This window comes from Medicago sativa, chromosome 7 (genome assembly GCF_051527215.1).
Source record: "Medicago sativa cultivar Bolivia chromosome 7, Bolivia_mono, whole genome shotgun sequence".
Taxonomy (NCBI): Eukaryota; Viridiplantae; Streptophyta; class Magnoliopsida; order Fabales; family Fabaceae; genus Medicago; species Medicago sativa.
This window is the reverse complement of record NC_140755.1, coordinates 57,332,214-57,353,968: the sequence shown is the minus strand read 5'-3', so window position 1 is coordinate 57,353,968 and position 21,755 is coordinate 57,332,214. Positions and strand designations below refer to the sequence as shown.

The following is a 21,755-nucleotide window of genomic DNA, read 5'->3' as shown; positions in this document are numbered from 1 at the left end:
CATCTAGATGTTGGGACTCTACCAGTTCAAGTACGTTAATGTCCTCAATGCTTTCTTTGAGCACGAGAATTAGGTTCTTTGACACACCCCGTTAGACAACAAAAATATATTTTAATAACATTCATAAATGATACACATAATATAATACACACATTAAATATAGGAACTTTTTTTTTTGTAATCTTAAAAAAAAACTACTTTTTTTAATATAGATAAACAACAATAGAGACTTTTTAATATAGAAACACAACAATAGAGACTTGGTAAAAAAAAAAAAAAAACACAGCAATAGAGATTAGAGACGTATGACAAAAAAATTAAAATTGAGGTAGTATTTAGAAAATTTTAATAACACATGCTTGGTCAGCTAAGCTTCATGAATAACTAACCTTAACTTAATAAGGGAATACAATATACTCTCTTATGGTGTGTTTGGTGCAGAAGAGAAGTTGTGAAGAGAGAAGTAGGTAAGAGAGAGTTTGAAAAGAGAGAAAAAGATGAGAAATAGAGTAGATTTGATGAATTGTTTGGTATAAAAGAGAAATGAGAGAAAAAGAGAAGAGAGAAGTGTTGTTTATATTTAAAAGTACTATAATGTCCCTATGTTAAAATAACATTTCCATTCAAACTAATTTGATTCTTTTGTTTAAATTCAATTAATTAATTTCACTACTTATTTTAAATGAAACATATATTTTTTTATATAATAAATTTAAGTATTTTTTCTATCAATAAAAATAATAGTATTTGCAAAAAAAATTGTAATATTTCGTAAATGTTTTGTGAAATAATAAACAGCAGTACACTTGTGAAATAGCAAACACACTCTATATTTATACCAAACAAAGCACAGTTCATATGAAATAAAGCTTTTTTTAAGGAATGAACAAAGCACAGTTGTCGCTGGAAAAAAATTACAGTACAATAAATTATAACAAAGGCATAAAAAATTAATTGAATGAAAAGAGAAATGAGGGGTATAATAGGAATATGAAAAAGCATCCCATCTCTCCTTCTATTTCTCGTCAGTTATGGGGAGAAAGAATTTTGTGTGGGACCCATGGCTTTTTAGTCTCTCTCCCCTATTTCTCTTCACTACCAAACAAGAGAAGTTCACCATCTCTCTTCAACTTCTCTCTTCCTTTATTCTCTCTTCCCTATTTCTATCCTACCAAACAGAGTGTTAGAGTAAATTTGTCAATTCTCTCTATTATGTCATTTTCATGATTTTTTCTACTTTTTTGGATAAGTATTTTGTCATTTTGCATTAATGGTTGGAAACCAAACCACATAAAATTCAAGAGTCTTTAACGTCTACCATCCTTAGGACCCCACCAGCTTAAGTACATTACAGTCCTAAGGATTTCTCTGCCTGATTTGTCTCTTTTTTCCTTTACACTAGCCAATATCAATCAAGTAGAGATATTTGCTAACCATGCAAACAAACAATAATTAACTTTATCTACTAACTATCTATCTATTAACTATTTCAGAAAAAAATGTTCCCCTTTTTTTCCATTTTTGCCCTTGAAGAGTATTGAGGTCATTTCCAATTTAGTGAGGATGTCTGTTGACAGATCATCACTCTTTCCACTATATATATGGACTTAAACGATTCAATTTCTCAGTCCCCTCTCGTTTCTCTGCTAACTCTCCGGTTGCTATATCTCTCAGGTTTGTGTCCGGTTCCATTCATCATCATCATCGTTGTTAATCAAAGTTTGTTTTTTGACTTTCTTCTCTGCATGCATGTTTCATCTTTGTTTTGTTTATGCTGTTCCCTTGCTTCTCTTCTTCATATGTGTTAGTCGATTGAGAGATTATGTCTGGTTTGAATGTTGTGTTTGTTTTGATCGATTGAGTGACTTTGGTTTGATTTTGGTCTGATTTTTTGAATTTGTGTTTTTCTTTGTTTGTGTATGTTTGTTTCTGGGTTTTCATGTTTGCTTCTGGGTTCTACAGATTCTAATTATTATATGTTTGTTGTTGAGATTTAAGAATGGTGATGAGTTTTTGTTGTGTACAAGTGTTTGTTAGGTGCTTCAAAAGAGTTTTCTTTGTCTAAAATTGAATAATATCTCAGATTTTGGTGGCTTTTGTTGTTGAATGCATAAAATTTGGATAAGGCTTGAATATCAGTTTCTTGGGGCTTTGGTTTGTCAGAAATGACTTTTCATCTTGGCCCTAATCAAAATGTTTGGAATGTTGATATAGCATCTTAAAGTTACTATGAATGAAAATGTTTGTGGCCTTTCTTATTTGTTGTGTGTTTTATAGAAAATCATGTTTAGTTTGATCATGGTATGCATATGATGATAGAAATTGGGCAAAGTTGTTAAAAATTCTGGTATTGTTATTGAAGACTATTGGTGTTTATACCCTTTTTTTGGCAAATTTGGTTGTATGCTGAGGTTGTTGGATACATTGAGTACTCTCGCTCTCTTATTTGATGTTTCAAAGAATCATGAGACAGAATTTTTTTGCAGTGACTGAGAAAATATGTTTGCTCTTTCTTGAGAGTAACAAAGGAAAGTACTTTTAAGACACATTTTTTTGGTAACAAAGAAAATTTCAGTATGTTTTGATGATGTTTACTAAAACAAAGATGATGATGTTGGCAATGTTATACAAAAAATCTACATTAAAGATATTTGAGCTATTACAGTGAGGTATTTCAGTGTTTTCATGATGAATTGTTTTTTTTTTTACAAGGTTCTCAATAATGTCTAGGGATTTTAGTTGTATCAAAGATTTGAAAAAAGATCTAGATGTTTGGAAAATTGCATTTAGAGTTCTTGACTCGTGGTAACTGCCAGTAATGGTAATCAACACTTGGAGCTAATCATCGGAGATGCCAAGGTTAGGGAAATTACTTTGAATTTTTCTGTGTGGAGTAACTGTTCAGTCTGTCGAGGTTTTTCTGTTTTGTTGCTGCGCCGTCTGTTGGCAGCTGCTGTGGTGTTTGTTTTGTGGTGATTTGTTTGTTTTCTGTTGCTTGTTGTGTTCAGGTTACAGGTCCTGTCTGTGTTGTTCCGTTTTTGTGCCTGGTCCTTCGCTTCTTGTGAGGGCTGTGTTTATGCATAGCTTCAGTACCCTTTTTTCAGAATTTAGTCATGCATAGTCAATGAGCATTAGCATAAGAGTATATAATGGTATAATTTTGGTTGAATTTAGCATAAATGAGCTAAATCTTTAAGGAAGAACATCTAGGAAGTGTTAATTTTGGAATAGTGAAAGGTCTGTAGTCTCTCTCAAATCCACAATATATAGTACCTTATTGTCAAATGAGGTTGAATAATCTATCAAATTATAGTGATTGATTGATTAAAATGGATAAGAGTTGAAATATGTAATAAATTGATTTCATCAATAATGACTTTGGACAAATGGATCATTCTTAGATGTAATTTTCATGATGAATTGTTTTTGTTGATTGGTGTTATGAATCTCGATTTACCTGCCTATTTTGCTTTTGTTTTTGGATTTAGCCACTAGGCTACTTGACCAAAAAAAAAAGATCTACTTCACACATTTAGCTATTTGCCGCGGGATCTTAATTTCATCCATCATACCAGCGACATTGGATGGAAAGAGTGAGTTTTCTTTTCATTTATCCATTATTCTTGCTTTGTTTTATTTTGGGGATAGAGATTGATTATTTGATGCGCTTGTGTTGTTTATTAGTCATCAACATACAAGGCCTAAAATCGTTGATCGGGGTTGTACATGAATAAGAAGCAAGATGTGTTTTGGGTTACACAGAAGAGAAGTAGACCAACTGCTTTCAAGCTTTTCACAGGTGAAGATTCTTTTTCTTGTCTGCTTGGTTTATGTCTCCTTTTTCTTTTTCGCTTTTCCAACTTTCGTTATGGTTTATGTGGTTTTAGATATTCTTCAATGTTGCGTAGTGGTTTTTTATTTTTTTGAACATTGTCAGCCTATCTTATGAATCTTTTCGATTGAAATGAGTATACGGTACATCACTTGTGGAAAAGTTTTATTAGCTTATTTTTCGTTGTTCAGAAAGGAGTTAAATGAGAAAATTGAGATCAGAAACTAATGTCAACTTATACAAGAAGCTACTATTCCAAAAGTCTAGTTTTTATAAGAACTTCTTGTATTTCCTTGGTTTCTGCATTGGAATGTTTTGAATAGATTTTAAAGAAATTAAAGTGTCGATGCTTAAGAAACCTTTTGTGTATTCATTTCATGATATCATTAGTTCAGTTCTTTGTGAGGCAGTAAAAGCTCAAGAAAACATTCTTTGTATTAATTTCAGTGTCATCAATTCTGTTTATGTTTAACATGTCTGTCAGATTGAATCACTTGCTGTGACTATGCAATTACCTTTTCTGATTGTGCGAGGTAGTAAGCAACATGATTGATTTGTGGTGCTTGGTGTAACGCCCACTTTTTCATAATTAATATTTAAGTGATTTATGGCTTTTTATTAGAATATTATGTGAATTATTATATATATATATATATATATATATATATATATATATATATATATATATATATATTGGTAGAAGATATGTTAATAATATAAGTATTTTCTTAAGTGGGGGAGAAATATTGTTATTAGTAGAAATAATTAAATTATTAGGGGAAAGAGTAAGTTGTGGTGAGAAGAGCAATTAGGGAAAGAATAAAAGTCTGTAATTGGGAGAGAAAATTAGAATGCGTACAACAGAGGAAAGAAGAGAGAAAGAGGAGAAAACCAGAGAAAACCCTAAAGAACGAAGAACGCGGCTGTTGGATTTCAGAATCATAATCTAAGGTAAGGGTGAGACTAACTCTCATTATTAACAAGTTTTTAATTCATAGAAGTGATCAATTGTTGTAGGTTTAAGGGATTGGGATTAGGTCAAAAATCATTAAAAGTGGAAGAATTAGGTGAATTTTGATGTAGTTTGATGTAGACAGATGTTAATTAGTCATAGAACACGTTTAGATGCTGATTGGTGATGAATTAGAGGGCTGGGTAGTGAGAATTCGAGTGCTGAGATGTGTTGCAGAGCTCCGACAGAACCCTGTTCTGTCATCGCTCGCAACTGCGAGCGTTCCTACTCGCACCTGCGAGTAACCCCTTAGCTCGCCACTGCGAGCAATGTTGTACGCAACTGCGATTTGCCCCGTTGAGCTCGCCATTGCGAGTTGTTTAGCTCGCCACTGCGAGTTAGTGCAGTACAGACCTGATGTTGTGCGAAATTGTGTCCTTTCGCCTGTATCTTTGATGAATTAGTTTCTGATGTTTATATTATAGATGATGTTGCTAAACACGATGTTCCAGTGATGCTGTTTTGATGTAATGAACTGATGTGGATCATTTGCTAATTAATTTAACATTAAAAATGAAGATTGTTGCATTTAGAGTCGAGTTGTTGCATAGTCGGCGATGGGGGCTTAATGCCTGACAGGTTTTTATGACCTTAGCGATGGGGGCTTAATGCCCGACGGTCCAAATATGACCTTAGCGATGGGGGCTTAATGCCCTGGTGGTACCACATGCAAGTTGTTGTTGTCTAAGTTGTTGTTGATGTTGTTGTTGCATTGTAGAGTCATCATAACTAAAAATAAATGATGGATATTGTGATGATGTTGCCGTTTTGATGCTGTTGTTGCTGTCCCATTAATTATAATGATGTAAATGGAGTGAATTAAGATACCTTTGAAATAACTATGAAGTTGTGGATTATTTAACCTCGTTAAATGATGATTAAATGATGATATTAAAGTTAGATATATGCTGTTGGTTATCTTTTATGAATTATTATTTGTTTTTAATGAATGTGAAATCTCACCCCTTCTGCGTATATGTTGCCTCGACCGTGGGTAATGTGCAGGTAATAAAGACTAGCTGTGTTCGTGAGTAGACTCCTCACTTCGTGTCGTCTAGGATGCTCTGATACGTAACGGGATGCGGGTGTCTGATGATTGTTTTCCTTGTTACGTATTTTATTTAATAAATGTTGAACATTTTGTGAAGACTATTTGAGATGTTAAGTTGTGACCTTTATGCCAAGATTTTATGTGACGTTGCGAACTAAATTTCCGCTGCATTTGATTATTGAATTTTATGAAGACAGGTTGCTTAAATAAATAGTACTTTCCCATTATTATATTTGTTGTTAAATGATGTATTGATGTATGTGATGCTCCGTTATGTTGATGAACTCTGATAATTTTAATGAAATTTTTAAGTTGGGAAAACGGGGTGTTACAATTGGTATCAGAGCAGGTCGGTCCGTCCGGCCAAGTAGTGAGTCAAGTTGTGTCATTTTAGCAATTGGAATACCATTATTATGTTATTCTAAACGTTGTGTGTTGTGCAGTAAAGAAGAGTAGATCTGGAGGCTGCAAACCTTATCTGTTACAAGAGGACTAGAATGGCTGGAAGAAATGATGCTGCGATTGCTGCTGCTTTGGAAGCTGTAGCCCAAGCTGTAGGACAACAACCAAATGCTGGTGTTGGTGTTAATGCTGATGTAAGGATGTTGGAGGCCTTTCTGAGAAATCATCCTCCCACTTTCAAAGGAAGGTACGACCCTGATGGAGCACAGGCATGGCTCAAGGAGATTGAGAGGGTGTTCAGGGTTATGCAATGTACTGATGATCAGAAGGTGCGTTTTGGTACACACATGCTATCTGAGGAGGCTGATGACTGGTGGGTGAGTCTTTTACCTGAATTAGAGCAAGGTGGTGCGGCTATTACTTGGGCTGTGTTTAAGGGAGAGTTCCTAAACAGATATTTTCCTGAAGATGTTCGTGGAAGGAAGGAGGTCGAGTTCCTTGAGCTGAAGCAAGGAAACATGTCGGTGACAGAGTATGCGGCAAAGTTTGTGGAGCTGGCTCAGTTCTATCCACACTATACTGGAGACAATGTTGAGTTCTCTAAATGTATCAAGTTTGAGAATGGTTTGCGTCCTGATATTAAGCGAGCCATTGGCTACCAACAGATTCGTGACTTTTCTGCGTTGGTGAGCAGGTGCAGAATCTATGAAGATGATTCGAAGGCTCATTATAAGATTGTGAATGAGAGAAGGGGTAAGCAGCAACAGAATCGTGGGAAGCCTTATAGTACCCCAGCTGATAAGGGCAAGCATAAAGTGAGTGATGAGAGGAAGCCTAAGAAGAATGAGACTCCTGCTGGGATTGTTTGTTACAAATGTGGAGAAAAAGGTCACAAGAGTAATGCTTGTGGTGCTACTGAGGCGAGAGGGTGCTACCGTTGTGGTGTCAAAGGGCATACAGTTGCAGAATGCAAGCACGATGACACTATTTGTTTCAATTGCGGTGGGAAAGGACATATTTCTGCTCAGTGTACTGAACCAAAGAAGGCCCCGACCAGGGGTAAGGTTTTTGCTTTGACTGGTACTCAGACTGAGAATGAGGATCGTTTGATCAGAGGTACTTGCTACATTAATGATACTCCTTTAGTTGCTATTATTGATACTGGTGCTACACATTGTTTTGTTGCTTTTAATTGTGTTTCTAAGTTGGGCCTTGCTATGTCTGATATGAATGGAGAAATGGTTGTCGAAACTCCAGCTAAGGGTTCGGTGACCACTTCTCTCGTCTGTTTACGTTGTCCCCTGTCTATGTTTGATCGTGATTTTGAGATTGATTTAGTATGTCTACCTTTGAGTGGAATGGATGTGATTCTTGGTATGAACTGGTTAGAGTACAACCATGTTCTCATTAATTGTTTTAGTAAGTCGGTGCGTTTCTCTTCTGCTGAAGAGGAAAGTGCCGCGGAGTTTTTGTCTACTAAGCAGCTGAAGCAGCTATAACGCGATGGAATCCTAATGTTTTCTTTGATGGCATCCTTATCTTTGGAGAATCAAGCAGTGATCGATAAGTTACAAGTAGTGTGCGATTTCCCTGAAGTTTTTCCTGATGAAATTTCTGATGTGCCACCGGAAAGAGAGGTTGAATTTTCTATTGATCTTGTTCCAGGAACGAAGCCTGTGTCTATGGCACCTTACCGTATGTCAGCTTCTGAGTTGGCTGAGTTGAAGAAACAGTTAGAAGATCTACTCGATAAGAAGTTTATTAGACCAAGTGTTTCACCTTGGGGAGCTCCAGTGTTACTGGTTAAGAAGAAAGATGGCAGTATGAGGTGGTGTATTGATTATCGACAGTTGAACAAAGTAACTATAAAGAATAGGTATCCACTTCCAAGAATTGATGACTTGATGGATCAGTTAGTGGGTGCACGTGTGTTCAGCAAGATTGACTTGAGGTCGGGTTATCACCAGATTAAAGTAAGAGATGAAGATATGCAGAAGACGGCTTTTAGGACGCGATATGGACATTATGAATATAAGGTGATGCCTTTTGGTGTTAGTAATGCCCCTGGTGTATTTATGGAGTATATGAATCGCATTTTTCATGCATTTTTGGATCGCTTCGTGGTTGTGTTCCTTGATGATATTCTGATTTATTCTAAGACGGAGGAAGAACATGCTGGGCATTTGAAGATTGTCTTGCAGGTGCTGAAAGAAAAGAAGTTGTATGCCAAATTGTCTAAGTGCGAGTTCTGGTTGAAGGAAGTAAGTTTTCTTGGCCATGTTGTTTCTGGTAGTGGTATTGCAGTTGATCCATCTAAAGTTGAAGCGGTATCACAATGGGAGACCCCGAAGTCAGTTACAGAGATTAGAAGCTTTTTGGGTTTAGCGGGTTACTACCGACGATTTATTGAAGGATTTTCTAAGTTAGCACTTCCGCTAACGCAGTTGACGTGTAAAGGTAAAACTTTTGTGTGGGATATTCATTGCGAGAACAGTTTTAATGAATTGAAGAAGCGTTTGACGACGGCTCCGATTTTGATCTTGCCGAAACCTGATGAACCTTTTGTGGTGTATTGTGATGCGTCCAAGTTGGGTTTGGGAGGTGTACTTATGCAAGATGGTAAGGTGGTTGCGTATGCATCAAGACAGTTGAGGACTCATGAACGAAACTACCCTACTCATGACCTTGAATTAGCTGCAGTTGTATTTGCACTTAAGATTTGGAGACATTACTTGTATGGTTCGAGATTTGAGGTGTTTAGTGATCACAAGAGCTTGAAGTATTTGTTTGATCAGAAGGAATTGAATATGAGACAGCGAAGGTGGCTCGAATTGTTGAAAGATTATGACTTTAGTTTGAATTATCATCCGGGTAAAGCTAATGTTGTTGCAGATGCCTTGAGTAGGAAGACTTTACACTTGTCAGCACTGATGGTTAAAGAGATGGAATTGCTTGAACAGTTCAGAGACTTGAGTTTGGTTTGCGAGATGTCGCCAACGAGTGTGAAATTGGGGATGTTAAAGATCAACGATGAATTTCTGGATAGTATCAGAGAGGCGCAGAAAGTAGATGTGAAGTTGGTGGATTTAATGGTTGCAACTGATCCTGCTGTAGACAGTGACTTTAAGGTTGATGACCAAGGAGTGTTGAGATTTCGAGGAAGAATTTGTATTCCTGATAATGATGAGATGAAGAAAATGATCCTTGAAGAAGGCCATAGAAGCAGTTTGAGTATTCATCCAGGAGCTGCTAAAATGTATCAAGATTTGAAGAAAATGTTTTGGTGGTCAGGTTTGAAGCGCGACGTGGCACAATTTGTGTATGCATGTTTGACTTGTCAGAAGTCAAAAGTTGAGCATCAGAAACCTGCTGGGTTATTGACACCGCTAGAGATTCCGGAATGGAAATGGGATAGTATATCCATGGATTTTGTGACAAGTTTGCCGAATACCAACAAAGGGAATGATGCAATTTGGGTGATCGTAGATAGATTGACGAAGTCGGCTCATTTCATTCCGATTAATATTACTTTTCCTGTGTCCCAGTTAGCAGAGATTTATGTTAGAGATGTCGTGAGGCTACATGGTGTCCTATCAAGCATTGTGTCGGATAGAGACCCGAGGTTTACATCGAGGTTCTGGAAGAGTTTGCATGAGGCCTTGGGCACTAATTTGAAGTTAAGTTCAGCATACCACCCGCAGACGGATGGACAATCGGAAAGGACAATTCAGTCGCTGGAAGATTTATTGAGAGTTTGTGTGCTTGAGCAAGGTGGAACTTGGGATAGTTATCTACCCCTGATAGAGTTCACGTACAACAACAGTTACCATGCTAGTATTGGAATGGCACCCTTCGAAGCATTGTATGGTCGGAGATGCAGAACTCCGTTGTGTTGGTTTGAATCCGGTGAGAGTGTGGTATTAGGACCAGAGATTGTCCAACAGACTACTGAGAAGGTGAAGTTAATCAGAGAAAAGATGAAAGAATCACAGGATAGACAGAAAAGTTATCATGATAAGCGCAGGAAGGATCTTGAGTTTCAAGAAGGAGACCATGTGTTTTTGAGAGTCATTCCGGTGACGGGTGTTGGACGTGCATTGAAGTCAAAGAAGTTGACTCCGAGGTTTATTGGCCCGTATCAGATTTCAGAAAGGGTCGGGACGGTTGCTTATAGGGTGGGTTTGCCACCACATCTTTCGAACTTGCATGATGTGTTTCATGTATCGCAACTTCGAAAGTATGTGTCGGATCCATCCCATGTGATTCCAAGAGATGATGTGCAGGTAAGGGATAACCTTACAATCGAGACCCTAACGGTGAGAATAGAGGATAGGGAAGTGAAGAGGCTTAGAGGCAAGGAGATACCTCTTGTGAAGGTTGTTTGGGAAGGAGCAGCCGGTGAAAGTTTGACTTGGGAGTTGGAAGGTAAGATGCGGGAATCTTACCCAGAGTTGTTTGAACAAGGTACGTTTACGAGGACGTAAATATTCTAAGTGGGTGAGAGTTGTAACGCCCACTTTTTCATAATTAATATTTAAGTGATTTATGGCTTTTTATTAGAATATTATGTGAATTATTATATATATATATATATATTGGTAGAAGATATGTTAATAATATAAGTATTTTCTTAAGTGGGGGAGAAATATTGTTATTAGTAGAAATAATTAAATTATTAGGGGAAAGAGTAAGTTGTGGTGAGAAGAGCAATTAGGGAAAGAATAAAAGTCTGTAATCTATCTATATATAAAAGTTAACCCATGCCAATTTTGAAGCCCTAATTTTTCCTAAACCCTAACGACTAAAATTCCTGTTTTACCCTAACCAAAACCTTAATTATCAAACAGCTATAGTAACAAAAGAAGAGGAAAAAAAGCCGCAAAAGATAAACATAAAAACAAACACGCGTTTTCTCTTTCCCAAAACAAACTCGCGTTTCTCATCGACCCTTTCTCTTCCTTCACCGTTTTCTCTCTCTTCGAAGTTCAATCACCACCATTTCACCATGCCTAAAGCTGTTTCTCGATGCCAAACCTGTTGATAACTGGTGGAAGCACAAGGGCGCTAAAAAATTTCATGTAAGATTTGGTGCTAAAAATTGTTCGAATCGGTGCTAAATGTTCACGAATTTGTTCGGTTGATGATTGATTTAATTCTGACGAGTTTCATTTTTTTTTCTTTACGTTTTTTTTAGCTTCGGTAAAGTTTGAGTCGGTGATAAATGTTATTGAGTTTTCTAACGTGATTGACAGTGAATTTGAATTAGGTTGGGAAAACTGGTGGAAAGAAATGGAATGGATATAAAGGTTGAATTAGGTTAGGATGTTGTGATAATTTCACCTCTGTTTCACTGAAGAAAGTTAATATAAATCTTAATCCGTGTTTTGCTTTTAAATTCATTTTTATGATTTATGTGTATTTTAAGATCCGGGTCATTTTGAAGATGTGATGCAACAAGTATTTGTTTATGGTATATATTAAGAGGATGTAGTTGGTTCTGGAATACAAAAAGGAGGTAACAAAATCCTAAATTTTGTTGCACTTTTTCCATTCAAATTTGTATGTCTTTTGTTTTGATTTAATTGTTGTGTCGTTCATGTTGTCTATTCATTCCGTTGTTCAAAGAACTAGCTACAATCACAAGCAAAAAAGGTACGAAAATTGTATTTTTAGGTTGTTTCATTGGTATCACTTCAATATCTTTTTATAAATATTATTTCATCTCACCAACTTCGCAATTTGATAGAATTGATTTAACGTGGTTTCAATTTTACTATTTCCTTCTCACACAATTTATACTAGCATATTTTTTTTCTTCTGTTTCTTTAGGAACTGTAACTTCTCTTATAGTTAGTGTGACTAGGTTTGAGTTCATATGTTGAAGATGATGATGGAGAGTGAGGCTTTGATGAGAAGGTGATGCTTTTACAGGTTTCTTTCCCCTTCAGGTTTTTCACTTTTAGTTCTTTCTTTTTTGTGTCCTGTATTTGCATCAGTTGCCTTGATTTAAAGCTATAATTTTATGAACTATGATCAAATGAATAAAGTTGCTACTTTAGGTTTCTTTCCCCTTCAGGTTTTTCACTTTTAGTTGCCTTGATGCAGTCTCTGAAAAAATCAATTGAATCAGGAAGAAGAGCTCTAATTTTATGAACTATGATCAAATGAATAGAGTTGTAGAATGCAGAAGCTATCTGGAATTATTGCTTACTTGATTCAAAAGCTTACTGTAATAACACATAAGTTATAATCAAAGCTCTTCTTCCTATTTTAGGTGGAAAAAAGCATGAAATATCTTCTTTAATAAACCAAATAGCTTACTGTAATTATTGCTTGACTTTATAGTCTTTTAGGTTTTGCCTGTACTATATGTAAATAAAGTACGGGTGTTGTACTCATAAAAGTATGATCAAATAGGAGAACAAAACTTTTCTTCTAATTTTATGAACTATCGATTAGTGGGTTGTTTTTTTTTTTTAATGTTTTGATTAATTGTTTGAATTTGGTTAAGTTAACATTTTTTATAAGATGTTTGTTGAGGTTTCACTTAAGTTGAATTGTGTATAGGTGACTGTGGTAGCGAAGGTATACTAGGGTGATGCAAGAGAGATGATTGTTGATTCAGTTGGGGATTTGAAGCTTGATGCTTTGGTTATGGGTAGCAGAGGTTTGGGTGCCATACAAAGGTACTACTACTTTGGTTTGTTTTCCTTTGTGTTTGTGTGATTTTTTCTTTATTGAAATATGATTTTGTTACAAAATAAAATATCGGAATTTCTTGCAGAACTATCCCTGTACGGTTGCATTACTCTTTTCTAAGCCATAATTTCATATCTAGGTAATCAACAGGTTGTTTGATTTAATTGTAACTGCATTTTATTCTTTTTTTCCCTACATATTTGACGAGGCTAACTAACCTAATCTGAACTTTGTGCCAAATACTCATTTATATGATTACTCAAAAAAAAAATTGACTTTAAAACTTCATATATGTGTAATCAAGCCATTATTATACATTGGAATTATGTGTAATCAAGCCATTATTATACACACTGCTCAAACACGACTTTATTTTGAGACTTGAATTCCTGTATTTTTTTCTTTTTGGTTCATGCGCAGTGTATCTTTGAAAGTTGTATACACAATGCTCAAACACGACTTTATTTTGAGACTTGAATTCCTGTATTTTTTTCTTTTTAGTTCATGCGCAGTGTATATTTGAAAGTTGTAAATTGATTAGTTTTTGACAACTTAGATTTAGATTGAGACTTCCATCTCTGCGTCAACTTTCTTCTCCACATTCGATTATGTATTTTCCGGCGACAATATGTTGTTGTTAAGCAACATTAATCCAATATATCTGGCGCACCAGCAGCAATGTGTCCATCCTCTATTCAAGATCATTCTTTTCTATGACTAATTCACATTGTTTTCTAACTTATAGATGAAATTTTATATATTTATTCTGAATTTCATATAAAATTTTTATTAACAGCATAAAGTGGAATCAAATGAAGTTGAATGGTGGGATCAAATGAAGTTGAATGGTGGGGCTGAGCAGCAAAAAAGAGGTAATGGGGTTCAAAGCCAGGAAGCGGTTGTGCTGCCATCTCACCGCAGCCCCAAAAGAATCAAAAGACCACCGTGAACGATTCTGATGACATGGAATGGTGTTGCTCGGTCCATCAATCCCCTGATCATGTAAGCCACATTCCCCTTAAACTATTATATTCTTTTCAATTTTCAACATTTTATATCAGATATCACAACACTTATATTGCTCTATGGATAGAGTAATTATATTTAACATATGAAATTATACACCATGAATATTTTTGCTTCAATATTAATTGTGTCTTGACCTTTGTTTCAATTTTCTCCATCCAATTTTTATTATTTTTGCAAGCTTTTCTTTATAAGTTTAATCTTTCATCTCTAGCAGGCAATGTCTATCATGAAGATTCAATACCAAAAAATGTTTGTTGCTGAGTTTTTGAGAGCTGTTTTTTGTGTGCCCCCTATCCTGTGTGTTTTTTGTGAATTTGCTTCTGGTTTGTAAGGTAGCAGGTTTGTTACTTACAAGGATGTCCAATTTTGAATTGTGCTGCATTATTCATCTAGGGGCTGAGAAGAGACTGCTATTGGAGTTAACATACATGTGCACAAACTTTAATTGGAATAACTACATCTTATGCAAGAGGAACTTTCACTTGGATTGAGCATTAAAGGTTGTTTACCTCAGGATTTTAAGTAGATATTTGACTGCATTCTCTCTGAGCAAACAATGGCTACATGTCTCACATTTAAATGGTTTTTGGCTATTGTTTAATAGAGATTCTATAAATTAACTAAAACTTGAAATTAACTTGATAATTTTTGTGTTTATGCCTTTGTTTGAATTGATTGAAATTGAAAAGTAATTATTGTTATTGATTTTCTTTGAATGGATCAGGGATTCCGTGGACTGAGGAAGAGCACAAGATGTTTTTGGTTGGATTGGAGAAAGTGGGAAAAGGTGATTGGAGAGGAATCTCAAGGAACTATGTGAAAACAAGAACGCCTACGCATGTTGCAAGTCATGCTCAGAAGTACTTTCTCCGCCGAAGTAATCTCAATTGCCGTCGCCGTAGATCCAGTCTCTTTGATATCACCACTGACACGGTAATTTTTTCGGCAATCTCTTAATAGAAACAATAAAACACTTTACCTAAATTTGTATTCAATTAGTTACTAATCAATAGAGTGGTATTATGGTATTGCAAAAATGATATTTAATTTTCTCTGTTATTTTTTTTGGTTTTCTAATTTTGATTCAATCAAGTTCAATGCTATTAAGACTTTTGCCATTTAGGAATTTGAACTATTGTAAAGGAAACAAAAAAAATAGCAGAAGTGCAACTTTTGCTTCTTTTTTTTTTTGTGTGGAAATCCTTTGGTAGTTGTAAAGAAATCTAACAAAACTAGAATCGTTTACTCTATCAAATTTATGGATACTTTATATATTTTGGCAAATATCTTCTAATTATGCAAACTAGGACTATGTATGAACCTTGAATGTATACCTTGGTGTTATATGTTAAGTGATTCATTTGTTTAAATGGTTCATTATGTTAGTCCTTTAGGTTTATAATACAAAATTGTGCCTAATGAAAGTCCCTAGCTACATTGAATTTGTAAGTTGAATTCATTTGTTAAGTCATTCATTTTTAAACGGTTCTCTCAATTGAGAACTCCCACTTTACCGTAAGTTGAATTTGTAGCTTTTCTCGCTTTACAGTAAGTTGAATTTGTACCTTTTACTACTGTTGGTTCGTATATATTATTAGTGCCGTTATTTTTCATGGTATCAATAATCTTAACATAGATCACAAAAAAATGTGAAACTAAGTAAAGCCTTAAATCATTTGGTGTACTGCTTTAATTCCATTAATGACGTGTAGCATGGATTATGTATACTTTGAACGGAGAGATTAATCACTATTTAAAGAATGAAGATCCTGCAAACTTGGTTGGATTTTACATCCTTATGCACCAAATAGTACCTTTGATAGCTCATTAGTACATATTGTTGGCTTTCTTATTTGAATTTTATTCATGGCATCCTTCGCACACTTTTGATAACAGTCCAAACATTATTTCTTTCTTATTTTGTTTTCAAAGCATTCATATTCTTAAAGTATTTATTTGCTATTATTCATTTTATAGTTTATTTGACTTCGAATCTAGCTGCATGGTTGGGACTTATGATCTCAAAGCATGTATGAGTTTTCTTTCTATTCTACTGCTAGAGTTTTTTTTAAGAACATTGGTGATTATAGCATTGCAGTTTGTCTGAGAACTAAGAATTTCTGTTTAGAAAGCTATTTGTGGTTGTGCTCTTTTGATCTATTCTTTAGACACCTTATGCTTAATTTAGAGTATTTCTTATAATATGTATGGTTTTTTTAATTGCAGGATTGCATGAAAAAAAATGTGTAACAACCCGCAAGTTGTGTTAGTATGGACATAAATAACCAACAGTGATTTAAAAACACTAGAATATATCTTATAAGATTATAAGGTTTATGTTTGTTCTCTGCATGCATTTCAAGAGTTTACCGGCAAGCGTTGATATATATCTTATAATATTTGATGTATCTGGACATCTCTCTGAGTAATAAAAGTTGATGTATTTGGTACACATTTTGAAGCGAATACATTAACTTTCTTTGACTTATTTTTGTTAATATTTTGTTAAGTAAGTGTATGATTTACATGATCTAATCAACTTTGTGTTTATGTTAGGTATCTGCAATTCCAGTGGAGGCAGAACAGGTCAAGAATCAAGATAGGCCTTGAGTTGCCAAAGAGATATTTCTGTGAATATTAAATTGGGACTGTACGATATAATCTTGCTTTTTTCTACTACTTTTACACTGTATATGACCCATGCGGCAGCACGGGTGACATCTACTTAACGACTCACAACTGTAAACGACTCATGCTATTTCAATATTATGTTATATTCGCAGAGTAGATGTTTCATTATAAAATGAACTATGCCATTGCACTTTTATATTAATTTTTTATTTCAGTCAATTATTACTATTGGTATGACCCGTGCGTCAGCACGGGTCGATGATCTAGTTGGGAGAGAAAATTAGAACGCGTACAACAGAGGAAAGAAGAGAGAAAGAGGAGAAAACCAGAGAAAACCCTAAAGAACGAAGAACGCGGCTGTTGGATTTCAGAATCATAATCTAAGGTAAGGGTGAGACTAACTCTCATTATTAACAAGTTTTAATTCATAGAAGTGATCAATTGTTGTAGGTTTAAGGGATTGGGATTAGGTCAAAAATCATTAAAAGTGGAAGAATTAGGTGAATTTTGATGTAGTTTGATGTAGACAGATGTTAATTAGTCATAGAACACGTTTAGATGCTGATTGGTGATGAATTAGAGGGCTGGGTAGTGAGAATTCGAGTGCTGAGATGTGTTGCAGAGCTCCGACAGAACCCTGTTCTGTCATCGCTCGCAACTGCGAGCGTTCCTACTCGCACCTGCGAGTAACCCCTTAGCTCGCCACTGCGAGCAATGTTGTACGCAACTGCGAGTTGCCCCGTTGAGCTCGCCATTGCGAGTTGTTTAGCTCGCCACTGCGAGTTAGTGCAGTACAGACCTGATGTTGTGCGAAATTGTGTCCTTTTGCCTGTATCTTTGATGAATTAGTTTCTGATGTTTATATTATAGATGATGTTGCTAAACACGATGTTCCAGTGATGCTGTTTTGATGTAATGAACTGATGTGGATCATTTGCTAATTAATTTAACATTAAAAATGAAGATTGTTGCATTTAGAGTCGAGTTGTTGCATAGTCGGCGATGGGGGCTTAATGCCTGACAGGTTTTTATGACCTTAGCAATGGGGGCTTAATGCCCGACGGTCCAAATATGACCTTAGCGATGGGGGCTTAATGCCCTGGTGGTACCACATGCATGTTGTTGTTGTCTAAGTTGTTGTTGATGTTGTTGTTGCATTGTAGAGTCATCATAACTAAAAATAAATGATGGATATTGTGATGATGTTGCCGTTTTGATGCTGTTGTTGCTGTCCCATTAATTATATTGATGTAAATGGAGTGAATTAAGATACCTTTGAAATAACTATGAAGTTGTGGATTATTTAACCTCGTTAAATGATGATTAAATGATGATATTAAAGTTAGATATATGCTGTTGGTTATCTTTTATGAATTATTATTTGTTTTTAATGAATGTGAAATCTCACCCCTTCTGCGTATATGTTGCCTCGACCGTGGGTAATGTGCAGGTAATAAAGACTAGCTGTGTTCGTGAGTAGACTCCTCACTTCGTGTCGTCTAGGATGCTCTGATACGTAACGGGATGGGGGTGTCTGATGATTGTTTTCCTTGTTACGTATTTTATTTAATAAATGTTGAACATTTTGTGAAGACTATTTGAGATGTTAAGTTGTGGCCTTTATGCCAAGATTTTATGTGACGTTGCGAACTAAATTTCCGCTGCATTTGATTATTGAATTTTATGAAGACAGGTTGCTTAAATAAATAGTACTTTCCCATTATTATATTTGTTGTTAAATGATGTATTGATGTATGTGATGCTCCGTTATGTTGATGAACTCTGATAATTTTAATGAAATTTTTAAGTTGGGAAAACGGGGTGTTACACTTGGTGATTTCAGTAATAGTTAATTTCAACTGTTGTAACTCTTAATTTCTATTGTTAATTTGCTCTGTTAGGGTCTGTTGTTCAACCTGAGAAAATATGAAGCAGTATCGGTTTTATCCTTGCAAAAATATAACAACCTAATTTTGTTCATTCATTTATTCTTACCTATCTCAGTCTCAATTGATTAGCAATTTACTCACTTTCTTGCAATCTCTAATTTGTATTGATGCTTCTGACTGTGTCTCTGCATCCCTTCACAACAATATTCGACAAAAAAAATCTCTTATTGGCATCTGTCTTCTAATAAGCATCAAACTCTAAAGTTTTAAATGCATCAAACTCTAATGTTATACTGATTTAGCTAAGATTTTGCTTTCAGGAATCAAATCTGCGAGTAGTGCGTCTGTTGGGTTAACAGCTTCCCGAGTCAGCAGTTGCATCAGACGAAGGTTTAATTTCAGTTCAGTATCCTACGAACTTCACCACCAGTAATGGAGACGGCGATATCACTGAACATGATTTGTGTATGGTACAGGTATCGATACCACTGATATTATGCTTTTGGGAAGCTACACTGTCTATTCTCAAAGCAAAGAGAAGGAAGCTTCTCGCTTTTATATAATGCAGTGCTCCCAGTCAATCAATCAGGAGGTTATTAAAGTTCCCCTCAAGGATGTAATTGAAAGGTTTGTTTTAATTGTTATCGTTTTGTTATTGGCTGATTACTCAGGTCTCAAAGGGGGAATGACATTAATGTCCATTTCATAAAATCACTTGAGTAAAACCCTTTGGAAGCATTCTTTAATTTCTATTTCAGCCTTGAATCTATACCTATGTAAGATAATTGATTTTGGTTTTCTATTTTAGCCGACCCCACTTAGTGAGATAAGGTTCAGTTGTTGTTGTTGTATAGAAAAATTGTGAAACAATTTAACTATATAACTTATTTGTGAATGATTGTACATTCAGTTAACCATTCAATTTCTTTTGTTCTGACACTTCTTTTCTAAATAAAAAAGTGTTTGAAAATCACATTGAGCTTGGAAAATGAAAGAAATTGGTACCCTACTCAGTTTCCGGGAGTAAGATATCTTATAAGGTTTTCTTGAGCTTATAAATGCCTTTTGTTTAACCTGATGTATTATGTGCACAAATGTGGGGCGAGGACGTCTATATTACTTTTCTTTCTTAAAGAATTATAAAACTATAAATGTGTTGGAACAGTAGCTTTTAATTAGTTTCCAAAAGGTGAAAAAAAGGTTCAAAGTTGCTACCGTAGAAGACTAGTTCAATGTTTCGACTAAAGAAGACCTATTTTAAGATTGTTATGAAAATTGTTTTCAAAATATGTTACATTTAATTTATTTTACTTTTATATCTTTCTTTTTATAGATAAACTAAATATACTTCTCTGTGTTTCTATTTTTTTGTCTTAAGGCCTCAAAGCTTTAGCCGATTTTATTCCAGCATCTTTGGTTTCCATTGCAAGCTACTTTTCGGCTGAAGTTACAAGGGGCGTATGGAAGCCAGCTTTCATGAATGGAACTGATTGGCCTAGCCCTGCTGCATATTTACCACTTGTTGAACAACAGATAAAGAAAATTTTAGCAGCCACAGGTGTTGATGTTCCAAGCCTTGCTATAGGTAATTAATCTTAGTCACCACTACATTTTTTTATAAACAACTGTAATGACATTATTACAAAGATCCATATTCAATAGGTTTGGTCCTTGACAAATTAATCAACTAGCTGTATTTTATTAGAGATTCATATTCACTCATGCAGGCAATTATGTTTGTGCTGGACTGAATTTGATTCTTATTGTTATTGTATATTGAAATATAAGGTCCATTATATTGACAGTATTCTAAATTCCCTGTAAACAGATGAGGACTCTCCAGCTACACTTCCTTTTCCTTTGGCAGCTTTCGTAAGCCTATCAATAACATACAAACTTGACAAAGGCAATGGGAGATTCCTCAATCTGATTGTCCCAACTCTCAATGCCGTTGCTTCTGTTTGCCCCTGGCCCTGCATGCCCATTTTTACCTCTTTATGGATCCAAAAGGTGAACCGTTGGCGTGACTACTTTTTGCTGCAAGCTTCCGGAACTGTCTTCCACCACAACAGAGATGCTGTAGTTCAGCTGCTAAAGAGTTGCTTCACATCCACTCTCAGACTTGGCTCTACATGTATGAATAATAATGGTGGTGTTGGTGCCCTTCTTGGTCATGGCCTTGCTTCCCAAGTTGCTGGTGGGATCTCTCCAGTTGCTCCAGGGATTCTCTACTTAAGAGTGTACCGGTCTATTGGAGATATTATGTTTTTGAACAAAGAAATCTTGTCCATTCTATTGCTTTCAGTTAAAGACATAGCAAGTAGCGAGTTACCTAAAGACAATGTAAAGAAACAACTAAATAAAATCAAGTATGGAATGAAATGTGGACAGGTTTCTCTTGTCAGATACAAGGCACGGGTCAAGCAAGCCGCGACACTCGGTGCTTCATTGGTTTGGATATCAGGTGGAAAAAAGTTGGTTCAATCATTGATAGGAGACACTGTTCCTTCCTGGTTTTTATCAGCTGATACGTTAGAACAGGATGATGGAGAATCTGGAGTGTTGGTTGCTATGCTTAGCGGCTATGCACTGGCGTATTTTGTTATGTTTAGTGTGGCATTTGCATGGGATATTGACAACTATTCAGTTCCACCAAATCGACGAGCAAAGGTTATTGCAATTCATTTGGAATTCCTTGCAAACACAATGGAGAGGCTTACATCACTGAGTTGCCATCATGCTACTTGGCAAGCCTATGTGTCAGGTTTTGTGAGCTTGATAGTGGGTTTACCTCAAATGTGGATTCCTGAGGTTGATCCGGAATTGTTGAAGAGACTAAGCAAGGGATTAAGACAATTGAATGAAGATGAGTTGGCTCTTCGCCTTTTGGAAATTGGAGGGATAGGTGTCATGGGTGCAGCAGCTGAAATGATAATAGCATCTGAAAGTATGTTGTAATTCTATCAGAACTAGCAAATATTAAACCATTAATACCTTTTAGGAGAAACAGCGGGTTATATACCTTGCAATGATTTCCTAGTTCGTCACAATGTTGTTTGTTTACATTAATCAATTACAGGTGACAACATAATAGTTTTGTTTCCAAATTGGCAAGATGAAATACTTTTTGCCTATTTCAGTAAACTTCTGATCATATGGCTTTTATAGAGGCAATGTGTTTTTCGGTAATTTGCACCTGTCAATATTTTT

At 35.5% G+C, this 21,755-nt stretch overlaps 1 protein-coding gene and 2 long non-coding RNA genes across 24 annotated transcripts; all 3 read left to right on the top strand.

Moving 5' to 3' along the window:
- Window positions 1-1,626: 1,626 nt before the first annotated feature.
- Window positions 1,627-21,734, top strand: LOC146907042 (mediator of RNA polymerase II transcription subunit 33B-like). 9 transcript variants are annotated; one of them, XM_085722984.1, is made up of 8 exons: window positions 1,627-1,674; window positions 2,713-2,859; window positions 3,489-3,593; window positions 3,700-3,799; window positions 18,866-18,935; window positions 19,022-19,172; window positions 19,924-20,130; window positions 20,374-21,734. In XM_085722984.1, the coding sequence occupies exons 7-8, from the start codon at window positions 20,022-20,024 to the stop codon at window positions 21,501-21,503; spliced, it is 1,239 nt and encodes a 412-aa protein (XP_085579110.1). In that variant the 5' UTR covers window positions 1,627-1,674; window positions 2,713-2,859; window positions 3,489-3,593; window positions 3,700-3,799; window positions 18,866-18,935; window positions 19,022-19,172; window positions 19,924-20,021; the 3' UTR covers window positions 21,504-21,734. The 9 variants fall into 9 exon arrangements, with proteins under 9 accessions (XP_085579110.1, XP_085579104.1, XP_085579108.1 ...); XM_085722978.1 differs by having other exon boundaries at window positions 3,685-3,799; XM_085722982.1 differs by having other exon boundaries at window positions 3,685-3,799; window positions 18,866-18,946.
- LOC146907044 (uncharacterized) lies at window positions 11,071-14,370 on the top strand. 14 transcript variants are annotated; one of them, XR_015017628.1, is made up of 7 exons: window positions 11,071-11,375; window positions 11,550-11,949; window positions 12,148-12,245; window positions 12,865-12,983; window positions 13,082-13,135; window positions 13,793-13,998; window positions 14,237-14,370. It is a non-coding gene; the product is annotated as an uncharacterized LOC146907044 (long non-coding RNA). The 14 variants fall into 14 exon arrangements; XR_015017630.1 differs by having other exon boundaries at window positions 11,079-11,812; window positions 11,923-11,949; window positions 12,127-12,245; XR_015017638.1 differs by having other exon boundaries at window positions 11,080-11,812; window positions 11,923-11,949; window positions 12,148-12,228.
- LOC146907043 (uncharacterized) lies at window positions 16,045-16,858 on the top strand. The gene is made up of 2 exons (XR_015017640.1): window positions 16,045-16,357; window positions 16,582-16,858. It is a non-coding gene; the product is annotated as an uncharacterized LOC146907043 (long non-coding RNA).
- Window positions 21,735-21,755: the final 21 nt, after the last annotated feature.

Coding starts and splice junctions, on each gene's coding strand:
- LOC146907042 (XM_085722980.1), top strand. CDS start 20,022: ATGAATGGAACTGATTGGCCTAGCCCTGCTGCATATTTACCACTTGTT. Junction 20,131..20,373: donor TGTTCCAAGCCTTGCTATAG/GTAATTAATCTT, acceptor CCCTGTAAACAG/ATGAGGACTCTCCAGCTACA.